This window comes from Mytilus trossulus, chromosome 2 (assembly GCF_036588685.1).
Source record: "Mytilus trossulus isolate FHL-02 chromosome 2, PNRI_Mtr1.1.1.hap1, whole genome shotgun sequence".
Lineage (NCBI taxonomy): Eukaryota > Metazoa > Mollusca > Bivalvia > Mytilida > Mytilidae > Mytilus > Mytilus trossulus.
Window position 1 is genome coordinate 39,693,195 of NC_086374.1, and position 26,128 is coordinate 39,719,322.

At 32.5% G+C, this 26,128-nt stretch overlaps 2 protein-coding genes across 3 annotated transcripts; both read left to right on the forward strand.

Annotated features, from left to right (window-relative positions):
* Positions 1-2,634: 2,634 nt before the first annotated feature.
* Positions 2,635-24,915, forward strand: LOC134707198 (metallophosphoesterase MPPED2-like). Of its 2 annotated transcripts, none has more exons than XM_063566773.1 (6): positions 2,635-3,418; positions 14,806-15,227; positions 19,248-19,473; positions 22,015-22,130; positions 23,490-23,600; positions 24,085-24,915. In XM_063566773.1, exons 2-6 carry the CDS (start codon positions 14,828-14,830, stop codon positions 24,354-24,356), a joined length of 1,125 nt encoding a protein of 374 aa, XP_063422843.1. In that variant the 5' UTR covers positions 2,635-3,418; positions 14,806-14,827; the 3' UTR covers positions 24,357-24,915. The 2 variants fall into 2 exon arrangements, with proteins under 2 accessions (XP_063422843.1, XP_063422844.1); XM_063566774.1 differs by lacking the exon at positions 2,635-3,418 and adding an exon at positions 14,260-14,350.
* Positions 3,459-8,874, forward strand: LOC134707199 (metallophosphoesterase MPPED2-like). The gene is made up of 4 exons (XM_063566775.1): positions 3,459-4,344; positions 5,285-5,510; positions 6,324-6,439; positions 8,152-8,874. The coding sequence occupies exons 1-4, from the start codon at positions 3,897-3,899 to the stop codon at positions 8,376-8,378; spliced, it is 1,017 nt and encodes a 338-aa protein (XP_063422845.1). The 5' UTR covers positions 3,459-3,896; the 3' UTR covers positions 8,379-8,874.
* Positions 24,916-26,128: the final 1,213 nt, after the last annotated feature.

Consider the following 26,128-nt stretch of genomic DNA (forward strand, 5'->3'; position numbering starts at 1 on the left):
CATTCTCTGTCAGAAACCTATGCTGTGTCAACTATTTAATCACAATCCAAATTTAGAGCTGAATCCAGCTTGAATGTTGTGTCCATACTTGCCCCAACCGTTCAGGGTTCAACCTCTGCGGTCGTATAAAGCTACGCCCTGCGGAGCATCTGGTTGGTCCTGTTTTTAAATTGGTCTACATAAAGGTCCAACATTAAACTTAGCTTGATTTTAACACAAAATGAATTCTTGGGGTTCTTTGATATGCTGAATCTAAACATGTACTTAGATTTTTGATTATGGGCCCAGTTTTCAAGTTGGTTCAAATCCGGGTCCAAAATTATTATATTAAGTATTGTGCAATAGCAAGAAATTTTTCAATTGCACAGTATTGTGCAATAGCAAGATATCTTCAATTGCACAGTATTGCGCAATAGCAAGAAAATTCCAATTGCACAATATTGCGCAATAGCAAGAAATTTTCAATTGCACAGTTTTGCGCAATTGCAAGAAATATACAATTGCGCAGTATTGTCCCGTTTTCAAATTAGTCTACATTAAGGTCCAAAGGGTTAAAAAATTAAAATTTGTTTGATTTCAACAAAAATGTAATATAGGGGATTCTTCAATATGCTGAATCTAACCATGTATTTAGATTTTGGATATTAGACCATAATAGGTAAATGTCCAATTTAAAAATTTTAAGTTTTTAAGTGTAAGTTCTTAGACCACATTCATTCTGTGTCAGAAACCTATGTTGTGTCAACTATTTAATCACAATCCAAATTCAGAGCTGTATCAAGCTTAAATGTTGTGTCCATACTTGCCCCAACTGTTACGGGTTTGACATCTGCGATCGTAAATAGCTGCGCCCTGCGGAGCATCTGGTTTTATATAGATTAGACCGTTGGTTTTCCCGGTTGAATGGTTTTACACTAGTTATTTTGGGGCTCTTTATAGCTTGTTGTTCGGTGTGAGCCTAGGCTCTGTGTTGAAGGCCGTACATTGACCTATAATGTTTTACTTTTTTAAATTGTTATTTGGATGGAGAGTTGTCTCATTGGCACTTTTTAATCTATGTGCCGAAAAATCAACCGTATGTATACCATTGTCAATTAGATTGTATTTTGTCATAGTATGGTAATGTGTATGTGTGAGAAATTTGCCAACACATTATTACATGTAGAATATAGTTGGCCAATATAAATTTGTGGAATAAGCACAGTTTTGCGACAAAATAGAAAAGATTTAAAAAGTGAAATAAAATCAAAGGGCAATTTGGAAGTTTTCGTAATTTAAGTTGCTTTCATAATTGAACTTATTTTGTCCATCTAAAAAAAAATTCGGGCCATTGCTTTGTTTCAATGAATGAACTTGTATATTCAGAAATCTAATAATGACATCATCGACTAAATATGATAAAATTACAAAATCCTTGAAACTTAAGATACAATCTGGGCGTACATAAAGTATTGGCATTGCCAAAAGTCACAACTAATCGGTTGATATTACCCACAGGGAGTAACAGTCTACCAGAAGTAGTCTCTACTCTTGGGTTTGGCTTGGAGTGTTTGTTCCATAGTGTAATTTATTCAGGGCTGAAAATGTACCGTTGAAATTTCTAGATGAAGAACATTAGAGGTATATCTCTTAGAATTTTCAACCACATTTGATCTTTCTTAACAAGACCATTAAATGGATGGCACGTGTTGTTCCATGTTGAAGTAATGCTCATCGTTACGTACTTTGAGACTTTTGTGCAAATTCCTCAGAATGGTCATATGTGAACTTTTTTTAAAACAGAAGTTTCATTTATTGTTGAGTGAGTTTGTATAGAAGAGGGGCGAAAGATATCAGAGGGACAGTCATCTCTTTTTCGTAAAGTTTTGTTCTACCGGCCGTCATTGCCAATTTCTAGATATAGGTCAAGATATGAGGCAGACTTAACTGTGTCTGTAGTATCCTTTATCTCTAGTTCGATGGGATATACTAGTTCAACAAAGTCACCAAATTTTAAATTATTAAGTGGAGCAGGATCTGCTTACCCTTCCCAATTCAAGATACTTGTATCAATGTTCGTCTTTATTTTAAATGAAACAAAGTTATACCGAATTTACACCGACTTTCGGTGTCGTTCGCCAGGGAATTTGACTACACATAGTTAAAGCTCTAGTTGAAGACAACACTTTTGCCTTTTTGAAGGTGCAATAATAATTTGTTCAAATATCATCCGATTTCAGATCTTGACATGAATAAAAGTGACATTCAAGTGAAAAAATAGATACCGAAAAAATATTGGTTTAATGTCGACATCTTCGAGAATTTTGAGTGACTTGTTCATCGCTCTTATTCTATCAATGGATACCTGATATGAGAGTTTATCTAAACAGAGACATGAATCAAATAAAACTCAACATTTAAAAAAAAAATGCACAACCATCAACAAAAGCAGTCAAATGAAGAAGAAAAAAATGAATTGCTATTCTAGTTTAGTTCAAAAAGTAACTGTTATTAACAGTGCTAGTTCGCGTTAAGTTTCTGAATTTTTTAATCGTACACAGAAATGTCAATGTAGGTGCACATAATTGATTGCTTATTTCAGACTGCATTTTGAGGATATTAGAAGGAGTGACAGGGTGAGCAATGCTGACTCGAACATCTTGGAGGTGGCAACTTCAAAACAGTTTATAGGCTCTATAATTGCGTGTCTTTTTAGAGATTGAAATGTGTTGTTAGAGGAGATAAACTACATTTATTATTAATCCATGGTCCGCTGGAATACGAATTAGCATTCTGAAAAAAATCAGGGGTCGATACATTAAAGAAGTTGTAAATCACTTGTAAGGGATCATTAAATACGGTTCAAATAAGATTTTGATAGATGTATTCATGTATATATAGCTTTTGATATTATAATTACAGTTGTTGATAGATTTTGGCCCTCTAATCTTATTCTGTTCCATAGAGTAGATGGACAAAATGAAAGATACAAAAAAATATAAACAAACACTGAGCTTTAAGGTAAACTATAACATTGGGAAGTCCATAAAACCTGACAAATAAATCGCTCGACTCAACCAATGAAACACTACAAAACAACTGTTATATATAATATTGAATACGTGGAAATACGTTTTAGAATTGAACAACATGTTTTGAAAAAAAAAATAACATAAAAAAAGTAAAAGACAAAGTAGAGTGTATACACCAAGCGGATGTGGTTGATCAGAAGAACTACTTTTACAATCAAAATAATAGAAAGAGGTTTTTATTTTTCCAATTTAAAGTCCTTGATTGAAATTTACAAACTTTGGTAGTTAGCGTCATCCGTATTTTGTATCTTCCGATATAGATTTAAAGTTTACCACCCGTGTGTTTCCAACCAAAGCTCATATGTCACGCGTCACAAAGTTTTCATAGTTAGGACCAGGAACATAAAGTAAGACCATTAAAGTAAAACTGTCACTTTGCATCATTTTTTGTAAACTATTCTTTTTGTAGAGATTCAAATATAAAATATATCTAAGTGGAATGTATCTCATACTTTAGGTTTTTCTGATATTTGTTTTAGTATAAACTCATCTACCAGTAGAATAAACTACCTCAGGTTAACGGAAGGATATTTCCCATCTTTTGTGTTTTTTTTGTTTTTTTTTACAAATATCGCAATAACATATATCTTATATGAAGAGGTTTAGTGTTTATTTATTATTAAGGCTATCTTTATCAGATCTTGTATACAAGTACATTGCGAGTTCATGTATATAGTTTCCATATTTAGTGTTAATTATAATGATAATTAGTTACAGAAATGATTATTCATAGATAACCGAGCTCCATCTACATATTATTGATTTTTGCATTACAGTAAGATCTTTTTAATAGATATTTTTACAATAGAAATAAAGGTCCACATTATGATTACAAAATGTACTGACAATGACAACTCTCAATATTTCTTTATATTTGTCGAAAAATTTAAGTCAAAGAAAATGAGGAAGCTTGGTTTAAGGTCAACAACATCAAAGAAAAATGAAAGGGAAATTAAAGATTTCTTGGATGACGAAAAAAGTGAAAAGTATAGACAAGTCAACATTCTTCCGGATTTAGAAACTGATATGCCAAGTAGAGCATGGAGAAGGATGAGTGAAACACAAACTTTTAAAACAGTAGCCCCACTGAATATTCATTCCCCAGTACAACCTGATTGTTTACGATTTGTTTGTTTGTCTGATACACACTCTATGCTCCATGCAGACAACATGTCGAATTTTTATGTTCCTCCTGGAGATATCTTACTACACGCAGGAGATTTCACAAATGAAGGGAGACCACTGGAAATCGAACGATTCAATGAAGTACTAGGTAAGAGTCCATAACCTATGCGGATTCAGTAGTATTCTTCGAAAATAATTGATATACAATGACATTTTTGAGCACTTTATGTTGGACTGAACCGATCACAAGACGAAAAAGTTGCAAATTGCTGATGATTGATTTATGATTTCTGAAGCGTCCAGTGGCAAACATTCCATTCATTTGCAGAGTCATCCTGAAAACTTATGAATTATTTATACTGATTGCCTTTGTATTTATTTTTAAAAACCTTCTTGCTAAATCAAGGTATATCCATGGTATTTTATAGATGTTAGATTATTAGTAAACATATTTTCTTGAAACTAAATTATACACGGGTATTGACAATCACCACTCTATAGCGGCCACACAAGCACAATCACGATGAATATTACATCACATAATCGTCTCCTTGACTGAAATTTACAATGATGGTATGAAAGCATGTCGCCCTGTGATTTAATATTGGCCACTATGAATAGTGCAGAATATATTTTTATCCATCATAACCACAAATGGTAAACGATATTGTAGAAAGCTCTGACTGAATCTCTACACTGAATATGAAGACTGCATTCTGACATTTGGATGTCTGTCAGTTTTGTGTGTCTTGGATTGTTGTAATGTGGTAGTGCTCGAATGTCTCATTGATATAATAAATAATTTTTTAAACCTTTACCAGACATAAAAATACAAAAAGCAAGCGTTTACATACATATGAAACAGTACATACTGTTGCTTTTTTTCATGGTGATAATAAGAATAATTAATGAGCGTGGTAAGCTTGAATTATTGAAGAAGTTATATATAATACGACAACAGATTAAGGAATAAACACAAGAGTCTGAATGATATTCAAGCAAATGTAGATGATAAATTTTATATACTCAAAGAAGTGGATTTCTGTATTATCCATGGCTGTGTGTTAAAATGAATTGTTTTATTTCAGGTAAACTACCTCATAAAAAGAAGATTGTAATCGCAGGAAATCATGAGTTGTCTTTTGACGAAAGTCTTTTTACCGAAGCTAACTGTTTCGGCGAGAGTATTGGAACAGTAAAACATTATCTCAAAACCAAAGGATTTAAATCTGTTAGAGAAATATTGACTAATGCTATTTATTTACAAGATGCAATGGTTACTGTTTGTGGAATAAATATATATGGATCTCCATGGTAAATATTTTTGATGAAACTGAATTATTGGATTGTTTAACATGTTTAACTTCAACTACACGACATAACTGACTGTGTGACATGATATGTTACGTATAGCTTTCATGCGTTGGACTTCCTTGCTTCCTTAATATAACTTTATGACAGAAAATATGTCTTTTTTGCAGATGATAGCTAACGGTAACTGGCATAAAATGTATCTGTCATGCAATTGATAGCTGGGTTAATGTGTGGCATCGATTCTGTCTTTCATAAAGTAAATAGCTAAGAGTAACTCTGTGTTTCTTTCAAGAAGTGTATGGGTAAAGGTTACAATGTGGCATGACGTGTGTCTTTTTATGCAGTTGATATATAAATTTAAGGTAACAGTGTGGCCTTATATGTGTTTTTTTTATGTAGTTGATGGCTAACAATGTGGCATCATAAGTGTCTATTATGCAGTTGATTGATACAGGTAACACTGTGGCATTGTATGTATCTTTTATCCAGTTGCTGGCTTATGATTACTGTGTAACATCATTTTGCCATCTTACAGTTGATGTCTTACGTTAACAATAACTATGTGGCATCATATGTTTCTTTCGATGAGTTGATATGTATAGGTTACTTTGAGGTATCAATTGTATCATTGATAAAGTTGATGAATAAAGATAACTGTGAAGCCATAAATTTGTCTTTTATGCACTTTAACGTTTTATATTTCAACCTATATTTCAACAATGTAAATGAAAATAGATATCGGATAGCTTGTTCGAATCAGACTCCCGTGACTGTGTACCTTATTCTTACATGCATTGATATCAAATGTTTTAGGCAACCCCGATTTGGTTGTTGGGCGTTCAATGTTATACGGGGTAAAGAAATATTGCAAAATTGGAACTATATACCGGACAATGTTGATATTCTCATAACACATGGACCACCAGTTGGTGAGTTTTAAATAAGTATCACGCACTTTCTTCACGGTATTATATTATATTAACAATTATTAACAAGTCAGGAGCCTGTAATTCAGTGGTTGTCGTTTGTTTATTTGTTACATATTTGTTTTTCGTTAATTTTTTTACATAAATAAGGCCGTTAGTTTTCTCGCTTGAATTGTTTTACATTGTCTTATCGAGGCCTTTTATAGCTGACTATATGCGGTATGGGCTGTGCTCATTGTTGAAGGCCGTACGGTGACCTATAATTGTTAATGTTTGTGTCATTTTGGTCTTTTGTGGATAGTTGTCTCATTGGCAATCATACCACGATATATGGCGTACATTTATAAGGTTTTATTTAAGTTCTACTTACTACAATTACTCTATATGTAATAACGACTTTGACAATTTTTTGTGTCTATTTCTTATACCTCCATTTAAATTATTTATCCTGAAATCGTTTCAATAGTCGACAAAGCAACGTGGAGATGAAGTAATATTTACGATGTTGTTTCTTCTGTTACCGTGGATACTGACCATTCGCAACACGACGAATACCAGATCTGGGACTCAATCTGCTTTCCCTTTTTGGAATAATGTATATAACCATCGGGTTCTAGTGTATTTATGCAGTGCCTTGAAGACTGATGTAGCATATCGTTGTTTACCGGGTGTTTTTTTTCTCAAGAATATGTCGGTCTCTCTTCGACAGGTGGGGTTTGTTTCTATTTTTTGTGTTTTAAAATGTCTTATGCATATCAAAGTCTAGGTTTTCAGGCAAATTCATGTCTTGTTTTTTCTTACCATTTAAAACATTTTCTAAAAGAAATTTAGAATCAAATTAATTATGTAAAAACACATTCTTACCAAAAATGAACTGTTGGTGCCCTTCCAAGTGGCAACCACACGTAACTAAAAATATACCATAGGGATATCTAGTATCATATTGCACTCGATTATAATAAGTGATTAGCTACTCAAGATGGTTCATACTACTAACAAATATAAACCTTTACTCCCCAGGCCTTGAAGGCATAAAACTTTGCTCAGTGCTCGGAGCACAAAAATCATGCTCGAAACATGAAATCCAGCAATTTGATTGGTTGATTTTCGAGTCTGAGTACAAAAATCATGCTCGAAAGTTTTATGACCGTGAAGCCTGGTCACGGTGATGTAATCAAGGTTGCAATAAATGTTGGTTGTGTTGAACTTTTAAACACAGTACAGAAACGTGTCAAACCAAAGTATCATATATTTGGTCACATAAATGAGGGTAAGTCGTTCCCAAAACTCACGTCCGAAACACCAGAACATGCATATTACAGGGTTAATTGCTTTGACATAGCAACAAACATGTGTAAAAAACAGCATCACTTAGTTTAAACCTTCATATAATAATCATAAACTGCACATTTAGCAAGACAATTGTTTTTAAAATTAAATAATGCAACGCCTGTTTTCAGTATAATTTCAGTAAACACAACAAATGTTCTTGATGTTTGGATGGATAATTTTATTTTGGTGAAATTGGACCAGTTTGTAAGTGTTGATAGATTGGTAAAGAGAAATTGACATTCCAGATTATTAAATTTATCAGAATTAGTAATATGCAGTGAATATATATTTTATCTGTAAATATAAATCCAGGAATCACTTATTTTGCGTTTTGTCAACACAAACATAAACAAACAACTTCATTGATATGTTTCTACTTTTAGGTTATGGACTAACAACAGATGGAGAAACATTGTTTATCAACGCATCCTCTTGTACCAAAGGATATAAACTGTGTAATCCACCAATAATATTTGATGTGCCTTTACCGCATGGCCTGTCAAAATACAGTTCACTTGAAAGTGTGGAAGTTGTGTCTTATTCAAAGAAGGAATCTTCTAGTAAACCAGTAATAGGCATCAGTCAAAAGACAAAAATAACAAACTATTGACCTTAACCCAATTGAAATTGACTAAAACTTAAATTGATTGACACAAACAGTTTATAATACATTATTTTTTAAACATTAATACCGCTTACTTGTCTGTAAACAAACATTCAGAGAGAGACGAAAGATACCAAAGGGACAGTCAAACTCATAACTCTAAAATAAACTGACAACGCCATGGCTAAACATGAAAATGACAAACAGACAAACAATAGTACACATGACACAACATAGAAAACTAAAGAATAAACAACACGTACCCCACCAAAAAATAGGTGTGATCTCAGGTGCTCCGGAAGGGTAAGCAGATCCTGCTCCACATGTGACACCCGTCGTGTTGCTTATGTGATAACAATTCCGGAAAATAGTCTTATTCGGTAGGTCACATTCATAAAAAGGAAGGGGATAGTAGTTACGACGTAAGGAACATATCCGATATCATTTGTTAAACGGTTATTCCATAACGGTCAACCAACTCGTGATGGCGTCCGTAAAATTTACGAAGGTATGATTTCAACTTCACCATTTGGAATTCATATTTAAATATGGTGATATTTTGATTTAAATGCATGCCGAACAATCAACGGTATGGATACCATTGTCCATTTAATTGTATTATGTATTTTGTCTTTTTATTTATATATTAAGTACAACATTAGACATGTTAGAAGGTGTTTGTTTTTCATTTTATTACTAACGATATGCTTCTAAAACATTACTTGGATAATGGCATAAATTTATAGTATGATAATGTGCCAAACCATTATTACATAAAGAATACAATCGATTCATGTAAGTTTGTGGAATAAATACAGTTTTGCCACAAGATAGAAAAGATTTAAAAAGTGGGAAGAAATATAAGGGAAAATTGAAGTTTTACATCATTTTTAGGGCCATTGTTTTGTTTAAATGGAGGAACTTGTATATTCAGAAATCTAATAATGACATCAACGACTAATATGATGAAATCACAAAATCCCTGAAACTTCAGATACAATATGGGCGTACATAGAGTATTGGCACTGCCAAAATTCACCACTTATCGGTTGGTATTACCCACAGGGAGTAACAATCTACCAGTAATGGTCTCTACTCTTGTGGTTGGGTTGGAATGTTTGTTCCATTGTGTACTTTATTCAGTGCTGAGAATGTTTCGCGAAATTTCTAGATAAACAACATCCATCAGAGATATATCTCTGATAAAGTGCAATCACATTTAATCTTTCTTAATAAGACCGTTAAATGTATGGTACCTTTTGTCCCATGTTGAAGTAATGCTCATTTTCACGCAATCTAAAAACTGTGTGCAAATTCCTCAGATTTGGCATATTAGAACTTTATTAAAAAAAATTGATTTGTTTTTGAGTGAGTTTTTATGGCATAGTGGGCACTCAAGAAGACTTTCGGTGTCGTCCGCCAGGTGATTTGACTACAAATAATTTTTAAAATCTCTAGTTGAAGACAACACTGTCGCCTTTTGAAAGTGCAATTATAATTAGTTCAACTAATATTCGTTGTAAGATCTAGACATGAAAAAAAGTGATATTAAAGTGAAATTAAAGATACTGCAAAAAGAAAGGCTCAATATTGACACTTAAGAGGATTTGGAGTGGGTAATTCATCGCTCTTCTTCCATCAATGGATACCTTATATCAGAGTTTAGCTGAACAGAGACATGCATTATATAGAACTCAACCTTTCATTTAAAATGCGAAACAATCAACTTAAAAAACCCTAAGAAAACATAGTCAAATAAATAAAAAACGAATTGCTATTGCAAAGTTTAGTTTAAAAAGTAACTGTAATTAAAAGTGATAGTTCGCTTTGAGTTTCTGAAGTTATCCGATCATACACAGAAAATGTCAATGTAGGTGCTCATAATTAATTTAACGCTTCCTGAGATATGTTGCTTATTGCAGACTGCATTTTGAGTCTATTAGAAGGATGACAAGGTAAGCAATGTTTTGCTCGAACATCTAGGAGAGTATTCGTACTTCCTACTATAGGTGGCAACTCCCAAAATGTTTAAAGAAAAACACTTATCACGCTAAAATACGTATGTACAAAGATGGTAATGAATGGATATTAGTATTCAATTAATGAATGTTCATAAAATATACGAAGTTAAATGAAGTTTGAATACTCCGGTAGTTTTCATTTTTGGCAAAAATTACACAGAAAAGAGAAACTGTAAACAGTAATAATGATCCATAAGGTACAATCAGCAGAAAAGTAATGCAACTTATTCTTTTCTGTAATGTTTTAGAGTTGCCATCGTTGAAGATAGATTAAGGATCGCGACACAGGCTCTATAATTTTGTGGTTTTTTTTTAGAGATTGACATTTGTTGTTTGAGGAGGTAAAATACATTAATTCATGGTCCGCTAGCATACGAATTAGTATCCTTAAAAATCAGGGGTCAATAAATTAAAGAAGTTGTAAATCACTTGTAATGGATCATTAAATACAAGATAAATAATATTTGATAGATTTATTCATGTAAATAGCTTTTGCTATAATTACAATTGTTGATAGATTTTGGCCCTCATATCTAATTCAGTTCCACAGAGTAGAACAAAATAAAAGATACAAAAACGTATCAACAAAAACACTGAGCTTTAATGTAAACTATAAAGTTGGGAAGTCCATAAAACCTGACATATGAAACACTCGACTCAACCAATGAAACACTGGAAAACAACTGTTATATAATATACACCTTATCGCTATTACCCTACTCGGGGTTCAGTACAGTTATTACTTTACTGTCTGTTACATCTCATACTTCGTTATGGTATAAATCTGCCGTCAATTATTCCGAAAAAAAACTACATTTGTACACCATTTAAGATGACAGAAAGTTCGATGTCATGGTTTGGTTCATTAGTGTCATAGTTAAGTTCAGGTTCGACGTGGTTCAGTTATGAGATTCCGGTCGTGAATGAAGGAAGTGTTACGATAGAAATAAACAGACATTATACTTGTACAACTATTAAAATATCCTATTTTGAGTCAATATAGTGTCGCTATTTTCTGATGTTGTTATTTGTTCCCAGACGAGTAGATCTGAGTTTTACATATTAACGATGATCTTCTACTCGAAAAAATACACTGCTATTGAAAACAACTCGTCAACAGTAAAGCTAAGATATTATCAAAAAAAATTATCAAAATTATAAAACAAGCACGTATAAAGAGATCACTAGAGCCATATATATTAATGAATTTCAATCATAGCAAATTTCTATAAAAGTTGGATTATTTGGAATTCGAATATGACATAAGAAAGCACAAAGTAATATACCATTAGTAAATATATTCTGATTTCCAATGAGACAACTACAAATGTATCCATCCCAGACCAAATGACGTCAATACTAGGTCACCGCACGTCCTTCAACAATTAACAAAGCTCATATCTCTTAGCAAGTAATAAAAGGCTTCGACAAAATTAAAGATAAAGCAATCTAAATAAGAAAACTAACAGCCTGACTTATGTTCAAAACAATAAGCACAAAATAAATATGATATACTAAATGATTAGTACACCACAGACTGTAGACTTTATACAATGGCATACGGAATATAACGTGGCTTAAATGTTTGCGGGCCCCAACCAGCCCCTTGACTTAATCTTGGAATACAGGTTACAGTACAACAAACTATAAAAAATAGTCGAAAAGGCCTTGACTGATTAGATCGATACAGAACAAAGTAATCAAATAACAAAACACCAAAGAAAGAACTGATCTATGAGGATCTTCCAAGCCAATAACAACTTATATCAAAGAGATATGTCTCGCCTTTTTGTAATTTTGATTATGCAAATGTTGAAATCAAAATACTTTAACATCTTACACAAGTTATGCAAATAATCAAATTTAATGAACCATAACTGAGTTACATGGCTAAACAATATCCATGTAAATGAGATGTGCCAATGCTAATAAAACTGCATACCAAATACCTTTGACTTATTATAAGTCGTTCCCAAACCTAAATACAAACATTAATTTGTAAACTATGTAAAAGTTTCAAAGTCAATGAACCATGAACAGGTGTTGGGGCTATATAATCTACATGGGAACAATACTTTCAAATGCCAATAAATTTGTATATCAAATATCATTGACTTAACATTAGCAGTTCATATTTAACTGATATAATAACAAATTTATACATGTAAACTAAGATAAGTTTCAACGTCATTAGACTGTTGACCTAGGGGCGAGGCCAAATATTCTCCATGGAAATGAGATGTGTCAATGCTTATACAACTGAATACCAATTAACATTGGCCTACCACTAATAGATACCCTTGAACTGACCTAATCACAAACTAATACATGATAACTTGATAAAACATTTCAAAGTCAGTAGATCATGACTAAGGGGGCGGAGTCAAATTATCTCCATGGAAATGAGATATGCAAATGCTTATACAACTGCATACCAATTTCATTGACCTGCCACTTGTGGTTCCCTATAAACTGACTTAATCACAAACTAAATCATGTAAAATAAGAAAAGTTTCGAAGTCAATAGACCATGACTGGGGGACAGGGCCAAATAATCTCAATGGAAATGAGATGCACCAATGCTTAAACTGCATACCAAATATCATTGACCTACCACTTGTGGTTCCCTATTAACTGTCCTAATCACAAACTAAGACATGTAAAATAAGCAAAAGTTTCGAAGTCAATAGACCATGACTTAGGGGACAGGTCCAAATAATCTCCATGGAAATAAGATGTGCAAATGCTTATACAACTGCATACAAAATATGATTGACCTACCCCTTATGGTTCATCATAAACCAGAGATAATCACAAACTAAAATATTGTTGAAACAGCATATATATGTCTCGCTTATTGACTCCGTCAAGGCGAGAGAAAAAAAAGCAAAAAAAAAGACAAAAAGATTCTTTTATTTATTCAGAATGGAAAACATTTATCAATATTCATGTTATTGTCTGTGATTTCTCGCCTTGTCGGGTCAGAAATGAGGCTGTAGACAGTTTAAATGTACCTGTACTAAGCACAACTGTATGTACATCATTGAATTTTTCACTTAAATTTTTCATTCAGATTTGAGACCCTCATTTGATAATGCACATTTTTTCATACTAAATACTAAATCGACAGAGCTTTTTTTGATATTATCGGAACTTTATGTCATACAAGAAAGGTTCAACGAGTTAAGTGGTGCTGCATAATATTCTTAAAAATTACGAAAAAAACATAATCATGTTTATTCGTTCGTAAATATAGACATTATGGACCTATTTCTAATTCAAACTTGTGATCTTTCAAAGATTTAAATTCCATACGTTGAAACTTACAGTCAATTAAATAAATAAGTTTAAACTGTTGTCCAGGTTAACATTTTCTTCCGTGAATGTTTAAACCTGATCGATATCATTTGTTTGATTTTATAGTTGAGTTATTGTATAATGGACGGTACAATTATTAAGTAGGTAGACTCTGCCGGAGACAATTATCATGAAAATCATTAATGACGCCTTCTTAGAGTTGCAAATTATTGCAAAACGTAACAGTTAGATAGTAAATTAAAAAAATGGTATTTCGATACTAATTTTCAAATCAGTCCAAAACATTGCTGATATTAATCTATGATTGAACTTTCATAAAATTCAGATATGAGAGCGCTTAAACCTGTTAAAAGGCAGTTATCCATATAATTATATTTCTAAGGGGCACAACGCTTTAAAAATTAATTGATCGGCACTAATTTTTGAATTCTTCCAAGACATTGCCAATATAAAACCATGCAATTTTTAATACAACATGTACAAGTCACTGTACTAAACGCTCCTCGATGATCCTCGATATCCGTCATCCGTATTTTCTCTCTTCCGGTCTCGATTTAAAGTTTACCACCTGTGTGTTTACAAACAAAGCTCACATGTCATGCGTCACCAAGTTTTCTTAGTTAGGACCAGGAACATAAAGTAAGACCATTAAAGTAAAACTGTCACTTTGTATCATTTTTTTGTAAATTATTCTTTTTGTAGAGGTTCAAATATAAAATATATCTAAGTGTTATGTATCTCATACTTTAGGGTTTTCTGATATTTGTTTTAGTGTTAACCCCTCCACTAAATGACTAATAGAATAAACTACTTTAGGGTTAACGGAAGTAAATTTCCCTTATTTTTGTTTCATTTTTTTTAAATATTAGGCAATAATGTAAATCTTATATGAGTGTTTAACTATCATTAAGGTTATCTTTAACAAATCGTGTATACAATTACCTTGCAATACCGTGTTTTTAGTTTTTCTGTCATCCTTTGTGTTTATTATAATGATGCTTAATTTCAGAAATGATTATTCATAGATAACATCCATTTTAAGAGTTACAAAATGTACTGACAATGACAAATCTCAATGTATCTTATATTTGCAGGAAAATTTAAAAGTCAAAGGAAATGAGGAAGCTAGGTTTAAGGGCAGCAAAATCAAAGAAAAATGAAAGGGATATTAAAGATTTATCGGATGAAGAATTGGAAATATATAAAGATAAGGACGCACAAACTGAAAATTTTAGACATGACAAAATTCTTCCGGATTTGGAAACTGATATGCCAAGTAGAGCATGGAGAAGGATGAGTGAAACACAAACTTTTAAAACAGTAGCCCCACTGAATATTCATTCCCCAGTAAAACCTGATTGTTTACGATTTGTTTGTTTGTCTGATACACACACTAAGCTCCATGCAGACGATATGTCGAATTTTTATGTTCCTCCTGGAGATATCTTACTACACGCAGGAGATTTCACAAACGAAGGGAGACTATTTGAAATCGAAAAGTTCAATACATTTCTGGGTAAGAATGCACAATTTGGATGCAATAGTATTCTTTTAAAAAAGTAGATATACTTTTATTGAGATGTAGTTTACAAACGTATGCTGAACTGTGCCGATCACTCTGTTATGTTACAATTGTCTATGATTGAGTTATTTACTGCTTGCTTGTCTTTCAAGAAACATTTCATCGTATTCAGAACACACAAAATAAATAAGCATTCCGTATAGGGTATGTTGACTGGGAAGAAAGCCGGGAAATCTAAACTGACACTTGAAATACAAAAAATATGTTTGGTATGACGTCTGATGCATTGTTCATATGAAATCACTTTCTAGATATTCATTATTAATGAATGTTTAGAATGTTTTTGTTACAAGCATGCAAAAGGTTGCTCTTAAATGTATGCATTATTTGTAGCTGGATATAAGGAAACCAATGCACAGTCAATTTACAGCAACTCAAGGGCACAAAACTAAAAGACTACTAGATGCGAACATGTGATCGTCAAAATTTAGACAAGTTTATCATAGTCCATCAAATTTATTGCCTAATTGTCGAACCACTTTTATTAAAATTAGTAGGCTTAAACTAAAGACAACTACTGAAGAAGTTTCTGGCTTTTGATAGACACGTGAACATGGATCGGGATAAACGATCCTTTAAAAGATCTCTGTGACCGCATTAAATCTCAAAAGAGTGTCATATGTAATAAGTACACGTTCTTTTAAATTTTTACAAGAAGATTACCCTTTTATAAAGCTTAAAAAGATAACAATTTTAAAAGTCCAATATGACTGTTTTTTTTATATCTCAAAATCAACTTCATGAAACCGGGGACTGTCCATGGTATTCTATGTATGTTAAAATATTGGCAAAAACTGTTTACAAAATTATATTGACTTAGTATATTATGTCAGATTGTCATACAAGTGTAAGTATTTAATCCTTTTGACAAGGGACAACATTTTTGATCATGATTTGTCAAATGTATATCTATGACACAATATGTGTGATAGATAGTTGAGAATTCTTTCATTATTTCAAAATTTACACAATATGAAGTACTGTTTATATATTTGAAAATATATTTGATAAAACTTTAACTGTCTATATGTATTCTTTAGATGTTAAATTATGAATAAAAAAAAATAAAAAATAACAAGTACTCGCTTTCAGATTTTCAATCAAGTATAATGAAGTCATTAATTTACCTTCGATCAGGAACCTTGAAATTAATGTGTCACAATGGATATCTAAAAGACAACATTTCACGATTCTTTCGCTGTTCTAAATTAATGGCAGATTTTAGTTTGATAAATATATATTATACCACTGCATCGAGTGTGATACGATATTTATCAATTCGAGACACTTAAATTTTCAAATCTCAAACGCGAAATATTAAATTTAATAATCAAAATGTAATTGCAAAGAGTGGATAAATATAGTATTGCACGAAATTTTGTGGTGGTATCTGTTCCTTTACTGATTTTTAGACGGTATGCAGATAATTATAATCCTTCTTTTCGAATGATCTTCAAAATGATTTCATATGTGGCTTGTTCGCGTTTTTGCATGACGCGTAATGAAAATTTCAGAGGAAAGCAAGTAAATTAGACGTCATAATCGAATTTTCATTTAATAAAAATAATCAACAGTTCAGGAAAAGTATAAATCAAGTAAGAATTAGAGCAATGCATTAACTTTGCATAATACACTAGAGTATCATAAAAAGTCAAGATAACTTAGTTTTTCTATTGAGGGATAAGTTCGGTATACTAGTATGCAGAATTGACGACTACGGTAACTTCAAAGTATCAAAGTAAACGCATTTGAAAATATTTATTCAATGCATGTATAATACTATATATTACGGATCACAAATGTGTCGAGGTTTGTGATTGGATAACAACACAGAGATGTCAGTGTATATTCAGGAAACTGCCGGGGTATATACGACGTGTTTATACCCAATTGGAACCTCAAAAACGTCATCATAACACCGGTTACTATGTGACGTAGTCAAAAGCTATCAGATTCTCAGAGGCTCACAGAGGGAAAATAATGGCGTGCTTCAGTCAATAATACATTTTTGATACAAAAACGAGTAATTTACACTTTTAATATTTATATTCAATATTAAAAGTGTTATTATAAATTATTACATACACGATAAAATTATGATCACAGCAAATTAGAAAATCTTTCACATATGCCAAACATATTAGGGTTTTCCACTTATATATGTGTTGTGAACAAAAACCTGCACTGGAAAATAACATTGAGTCAGGGGTAATCCGTAATATATGTGTAATTCAGGTCTCATAAAGGGTATATACTGTGACATTCCCGGCTTAGTGCTTATATCCCCTTCGCCTTCGGCTCAGGGGATATAAACTCTAAGCCGGGAATGTCACAGTATATACCCTGTCTGAGACCTGAATAACATATAATATGCCCTTGAATTTTTACTAGATAACATTTTTGTTCGCTTTGGTGATTCCGTATATCGTCAGATTATCGGAATTCCAATGGGGACTAACTGTGCACCACTTATTGCGGACCTCTTTTTGTATTGTTATGAGTTACAATTTATGACAAAAATAAGCAAAGACCCATCAAAACAACATCTGATAAACAAATTTAATAATACTTTTAGATATTTGGATGATATTTTGGCTCTCAATAATGACGATTTCAGTATGTATATTAATGAAATTTATCCTGCTGAACTTACTTTGAATAAAGCTAATACTAACAATGACCACTGCCCTTTCCTCGGTCTTGATATCTATATCACTAACGGAAAGCTGAATACTAAAATTTATGATAAAAGGGATGATTTTTCATTCCCTATCATTAATTATCCGTTTTTAGATGGTGACGTTCCCTTGTCACCATCTTACGGTGTTTATATATCTCAACTTGTACGATTCGCTCGTGTATGTAACAATGTTTTAGATTTTAACGAGAGAAATTTATATATTACTGAAAAATTATTACACCAGGGTTTTTGATATCACAAACTAGTCAAAACATTTACTAAATTTTATCATCGGTATAAAGACATTATTCGTAAATATACCTCAACATGCAGACTTCTTATACGTTCAGGTATTTCACATCCAATTTTTTATGGAAATATTCTTTATAAAGCACAGGGGTGTCAGTATTCACCTCAGAAACTTACTAAACCTTTGAATAGACTTATTAAGAAGGGATATAATTACGATACTGTTGTCAAGTCATTAAAGATTGCATATTTTGGCGTTAATATTGAGTCACTGATAAGGTCTTTGCGTCGGAACTAAACACATTTATTCTAAAAACAGTTGTTGGCATGACACGGGTTATGTTCTTCTCATATATGTTATGATGGTATGATACTAAACCCCTAACGGGAAGGATTGTGTCTGATGTTCATATGATGAAATCATAATCTTTCAGTCAGTTTAATTGAAGTCTGGAGCTGGCATGTCAGTTAACTGTTAGTAGTCTGTTGTTATTTATGTATTATTGTCATTTTGTTTATTTTCTTTGGTTACATCTTCTGACATCAGACTCGGACTTCTCTTGAACTGAATTTTAATGTGCGTATTGTTATGCGTTTACTTTTCTACATTGGTTAGAGGTATAGGGGGAGGGTTGAGATCTCACAAACATGTTTAACCCCGCCGCATTTTTGCGCCTGTCCCAAGTCAGGAGCCTCTGACCTTTGTTAGTCCTGTATTATTTTAATTTTAGTTTCTTGTGTACAATTTGAAAATTAGTATGACGTTCATTATCACTGAACTAGTATATATTTGTTTAGGGGCCAGCTGAAGGACGCCTCCGGGTGCGGGAATTTCTCGCTACATTGAAGACCTGTTGGTGACCTTCTGCTGTTGTTTTTTTATTTGGTTGGGTTGTTGTCTCTTTGACACATTCCCCATTTCCATTCTCAATTTTATAAAAATAATGTAAATGAGTGATTGTTATACTCATAGAAATATATCATGGATCCATTGATATGAGTGAAACTGATTTGTTTTATTCCAGGTAATCTATCTCATAAAAAGAAGATTGTAATCGCAGGGAATCATGAGTTGTCTTTTGACAGAACTCTTTTTGCGGAAGAACACTGTTTTGAAGAGAGAAATGATGAAGTAAATCATTATCTCAGATCCAAAGGACTGAAATCTGTTAGAGAACTAGTGACTAACGCTATTTACTTACAAGATTCAATGGTTTCTGTTTGTGGAATAAATATTTATGGATCTCCTTGGTAAATATTTTTTATGAAACTCTAAATTAAGATTACATTGTTAAATTCAACTAGACGACTTAACTGTGTGATATTATATGTGTCTTTATTGAAGTTGTTTGTTTGTTTGATGTAAGATGTAACTGTTTGGCATAGAATGTGTCTTCGTGCACTTACTTTATGTACGTCATAAAATATGTTGTTTCTGTAGTTGATGGATATGTACTGTGTAGCATTGGTTCTGTGATTCGTGCAGTTGATAAATAAAGGTAGCTGAGTGACATCATTTGTTTCTTTTAAACAGTTTATGACTAAAGGTAACTGTGTGGCGTCATTTGTGTCTTTCGTCGTCAAATGGCGAAATCTTGCGTTTTACTGTGGTAGCAGCCATATCAGAAAACTCTCCGAAAATATCTTCAATACGAAAAAAAAAAGTGTATTATATACCGGTAGTTCAGATGATTAATCGGAAGTTTTAGATTACATATAAAATGTACCGTAGTCTATACATTATTGCAGACTGTGTGCTTGCACCTAATCTTATTTCAGACAGCCATGAAAATTATCTATAAAAAATAGTGTTGTCAAATCGTACACTTTTGGCTAACCGGTTACTCGGATAATCGTTCGACCGATTAACCGGTTAACCGGTAGTTTGAGTTGATGCTTGCAAGCCTTATCAATAGTATCCTACACATAGATAAAAGATGTGGTATGAGTGTCAATTTGACAACCTTTTATCCAAGTCATAAATTTACGCTTTTAGAATTGAAGTTTGTCCTCAAGCATTATCAGGCTTGTCTGTTAGGATTCCTGGCGAAGTTGGACTATTAATAATCAACTATCAACTATAGCGTTTGTACCAACTTCAGATTGAAAAATGAAATAAAAAAACTTCTTTATCTCGTAGAATTTATTATGTCTGAAACTGTATATTCTTTCCTTTTCACTTGTTGTCTTCAAAAATGATGCGGAGTGTTTCATTTTGAGTGATTAATTATAAAAAAGAAGAGGTGGCATGATTGCCATTGAGAATTCTCCACAAGAGATTAAAATGACACAGAAATTAACAACTACAGGTCACTGTACGGCCTGTTTCTTTACTTTGTTTGTATGTTGTTCGTACTATCACGTATACATTAAGTACGTTCACATTGGTTTGCATTTCACAATTTTTTAGTTAGCATTTCGTTTAAAATAAGACTAAGCCTTGCACGACGGAGGTTGCACATTTAGATGTAGGTTTATACAATATAAGATCAGAAACAAATTAATGAAGTAAATCGTAAAATTTAGAGTAATTGCTAAAAAAAAACAAGTATACCAATTATGTTTCTTTAAGATCTTGCCCCGAGCTGAGAGACAAGTTCTAATTAACTTTTATGTTTATAGGATTAAGAATAGCAATCAATTTACTGGACAACTGATCTGTCAAATTATTAACCACGACGACATTTTTTAAAATAAAAACTAAATGTTTAATGATTTCAATACAAATTTATATAAAATTTATTAAAATTGAAAAAAAGTCCGGTTAACCGGTTAGCGTTTTTGGTATTCGGTATTCGGTCGTTCGACCGGTTAACCGGTTAACCGATTAACCGTTGACAACACTAATAAAAAACTGTTCAAAAGTCAAGAAAAAGAAATCCATTGGTCTAAGTTTCATATAAAGTCATTTGATCTAAAGAAACTTTATTTGTTGTAACCAGCTCTTTAAAAATCATTTGATACTTACATATCTTACTACATGTGCATGAGGTATCTATATAAAATTATTTCGGTTTCATCTCTTCTTCTTTTGTAACAGAAACCCGTTAAATTTTAAGACTACTTTCTCATGATATCTTATTCGAATATTAAAATTGTGTATGTTATAAATCCTGCGAAAACCATGTTTACTGCGGTTTGTATAATGACTTATTTATATAAGATCCATGTTGTAGGAAGTAAATAGTTATCAAAAGTACCAGGATTATAATTTTTGTATACGCCAGACGCGCGTTTCGTCTACATAAGACTCATCAGTGACGCTCAGATCAAAAAAGTTCAAAAGTCAAACAAATACAAAGTTGAAGAGCATTGAGGACCCAAAATTCCAAAAAGTTGTGCCAAATACGTTTAAGGTAATCTACTCCTGGGGTAAGAAAATCCTTAGTATTTCGTAAAATTCAAAGTTTTGTAAACAGAAAATTTATAAAAAAAAAGGAAGGAAGCTGTCCTATTAATTAATAAATGTTCCCATGCTAATATTTTTTATTTAAGCAAAACTATAAGATACTCGCTTTACCGAAGAAAAAATAAGTAACAAAGAAGATTTGGAAATTGATTTTAATTAACATTTCTAAACTTAGTGTAACGTCGATCGACTTAAGGTTTCTGCACTTTATTTTCAACCTGTATTTCAGCAATGTAATAGATTTCGACAAGTTTGTTCGGACTCTTGTTATATCTTTTGTTTCGAGATCGTGTATTGAAATTTCCCAATCGAATTTGCTCTTTTTAGTCACTTTGTGTACTTTTTTTAGTTGCTATCATATATGCTTTTCGTAAATATTTTAGGCAACCTATGTATCGTAAATGGGCGTTCAATGTTAATCGTGGTGAAGAAATATTGCAGAAGTGGAACTGTATACCGGAAAATGTTGATATTCTCATTACACATGGACCACCTGTTGGTGAGTTTTATATCAGGAACACAAATAAAGACAACAGTAGTATACCGCTGTTCAAAACTCATAAATCCATGGACCAAAAACAAAAATCCGAGGGAAACGCATTAAATATAAGAGGAGAACAACGACACAACACTAACCTTTTTCTTCGTGGTACTGTTTCGTACTTTGAAGTTTTATATTGTTTTAACAATCAATAAGACAATAACAATCAAAATCAAGGAGAAAACAAAGACTCACAAAACCAAACGACATTTACATCAACGTTATAAATAATAAATAAGAAACAACACGAACTCCACTAAAAACCGGGAGTGAAATAATAAGTAAACAACTTGTAACTGAATACAAATTATTGGATATGATAAGATAATAATATCAATTATTTATCTTAGGAATTAGGACTTGATATGCTGTCGTTTTCTTATCACCTTATATCACCCTCGGGTTCTGGTTGGGTTCCAGACAGTTGCTCCGTTGTATTTATGTAGTGCTTTGTTGACAGTTTTTGTAGCATATATTTTTATTGTTTCTTTTGCTGATTATTTCGGTCCTTCTTTGACATACCGTACACACTGTATAACGACCAGTACTATACATTGGTCACACATTGTTGACGATATTGACAATTTCGATTGAAAAGCGTATAAGCATTGTTCTTTTCATATGTTTAAATGTTTTTCGTTGCCACCATTCGGATTATGGTTGATAACTTTCTTCAATCTGATATTAACATCGCCCCTTCTTTGATCTTCTTCAATGCCTTGATAGTATTTATTAAGATTAGACTACGATGTTGAGAGTGTTTCTTCTTAATCATAATAATAACTTATCAATTCGTCTTTCACTTTTGACACCTTTTTCACATCGTCGGCATAAAAAAAACCAAGGCAGTAATACAAAGGCCATCTCGACTGATCCCTTCTCCTTTATCAGTTCGGCACTGACTCAAATGCCCCTATATATATTGCAAGGGAGAGGAGCAGCTTAAAATGTCATCAAAAGCATAAGTAAAAAAGGAACAGTCCATGACATGACCAAAATAAAAGAATAAACGACAATCAGACTATAAATTTCTAACCCCACTAAAACAAGGTATTTGGTGAGACGCTCCGATCAGCAAAAGAAGAAGTAGTTATAGCATGTGCATTTAAAGTCCTAATTAGTAAAACCAGGTATCCCACTTGTTTCACTTTATACCTTCTGAAAACTTTAAATGGAAGTTTGGTGCCTAATCAAACAACATGTTTCAAAAAATTGATAGAAAGGATATCTAGAATAAATTCAACTTGATAAAGTTTAATTAGATGCTAAAGATGGTACAGGTCTATACTCATACAAATGTAAATCTTAATTTCTTAGGTCACGGTGATTTAACCAAGGATGGGATAAATGTTGGTTGTGTTGAACTTTTGAACACAGTACAGAAACGTGTCAAACCAAAGTATCATTTATTTGGTCACGTACATGAAGGTTAGTCATTCCGTAAATTAAAAAAGTTGTTAAACACATGATAGAAACCTCAGAATATTCTGAATAAAGTATAATACTTTAGCATGGCAACATAATTGTGTAAAAATATAGCATCACTTTGTTTAAACCTTCTAATAAATCATAAGCTGAAAGCACGATGAGCAAGATGTTATTTTCAAAATAACACAATGTAACGCCCATGTTTTGTTCGGTCTTGTTGCTATAACCACAACAATTATAATTGGTTATTGATGTTTAGATTGATATTTGTTTTGGATAGAGTTGGATCATTTCATAAGTCTTAACTGACTGATAAACTGAATATAAATGTTCGAATTATTATTTTCAAAAGAAAAAAAGTCCAAGGGTAATGTGCAGTGAATCGGTATTTTATCTCTAAAATAAATCTACGAAATCACTTATCTTTGTTTTGTCAACACAAACACAAAACGAATAACGTAATTGATATGTTTCTACTTTTAAGGTTATGGGCTAACAACAGATGGAGAAACATTATTTATCAACGCATCCTCTTGTACCAAAGGATATAAACTGTGTAATCCACCAATAATATTTGATGTGCCCTTGCCTCCCGGTCAGTCGAAAAACAGATTACTTAAATGTGTTAAAGTTGTGTCTTATTCAAAAGAGGAATCATCTAGTAAAACAGTCGAAAACATCAGCCAAAATGACATAGACAACAAGCAATTGACCGTAAAACATTTGAAATCGACTTTTCGATGTAGTGTAATGTAGGCTGTTGCTTAGTTAATTGGTCGATCTTCGTTTTCTTGCCATTGTGTTGTACTCCATTAAGAACTCGTTGACTTTCATACTAGAAATTAAATTTTCCAACAAGCCGTATGACCTTATTTCAAGTCACACGCATTTCAATATGGGTCCAACATGCGAGAATCGGTGATTATGTTTCATAGGTTTTAGAAGTATATTTAGTGATAGTTTATTGTTTATTTAAAGTTCATGGGTCGAAGATGACTATGCGGAATATCTTGCCTCTTTAAAAATATGTATGTAGCTGTTTTGAACCCATTTCAGAACACGGAGTCCTACAGCTCGTTTACATTCATATATTGATTTTCAGTAATGCATCACACTGAAAAAATAATTTGGGTGCAAAATTTGTTGAAAAAAGGTAGTCCCTTACCGCGAACATCCGACTAATACAGTCCCTGATTAGTTTCAAATCGACTCTATTAGAGTGGTCTTGCATTATACATTTGTATTTTAACCAATCTATGTATGAGATTGGTGTTTCTTTTTTTTTGTTTGATATTTGGAATAAATAATTTTTTCTTAAATTAACAGCAGTGTTGTGTGCAGATTAATAATTTGCAAAGAAATCCGATGAAACCGGTGCTATGTGTTTTCTTACTCCTGCCGTGAGGTGGCTCCGAGAGGAGAAAAACAAAATATATATGGAGTGTTCCTTTGCCTTATGTGTTTTGCTGTGCGTTTCTTGTACCATGTGTTTAATATCCTTTCTTGTATCATGTGTTTCATATCTTTTCTTTTCTGTCATGCATGATATTTGTACCCCCCTGGGACAAAATATCGGGGTATACATTGTTTTATACCTGTCCGGTCTTCAGTACGTGGGTATCACAAATAGGGTATACGGTTTGTCCAGTTAAATCCATCCATAATTTTAAATCAAAACGTTTGTACTAGAGGGTGTTTGAACTTAAACTATAGGTGCATATATTTTAAAGATTTAGATATTTTTCAGGATGACTGTTTAATTTAATATAAATGCCATTGGAATCAGGATTATTGCGACGCAACAAATATGTCTACAAAGACACAGCATTTAAGTTGCAATTCAACGTCATCTTTTCTACAGCCAGCGGGCGCATCACCGTAGTCTAGTTTGAGTAAAGATTGCATTCATGACTTCAAAACCTTAATGGGACACGCTTGTATGTTATATTTCCAGACATGATCATTACTTTTTAGAGCAAAACAAAAACAAACAATGCTATGAATTGGAGATTACCAACATCTAATCGCTGTACTTGTCAAACAGGTTATCGTGAAAAATATACTTAGATATTGAAAATACAAAATGAAATTCAGTGCATTACAATACTTGTCAAAAACATACCTATTTTTCAAAGTTGGATTGCTGTTTTAAGAACAGATAGTTTTGTGCACCATAAGAGATGGTTCCTGTGAATCTATATTTCTCTAATTTTTGTGCTATTTTCACATTTCCTGACCGGTGTGAGAAAAATATTTCTCCTCACTAGTGAAAAATCTGTTCTCGGCAAATGATTAGTCGAAATTTGATTATGACGTCAAAATGTTTTGTTTTCTTCTCAATTTTCCTATTGTGACGTCATCAAAAAAGGAGACCTTGGCTGATGACGTCGCATAAAAAGAGCACAATTTTCTGATTTTTTTGAAAAAGAACGATAAAAAGCATTAGAGAAACAGATTCCAACACTATAACTCGTGTATTACGATATTTCTCCACTCTCGACAGTTAAATTTTATTATTTAAAGGGCTC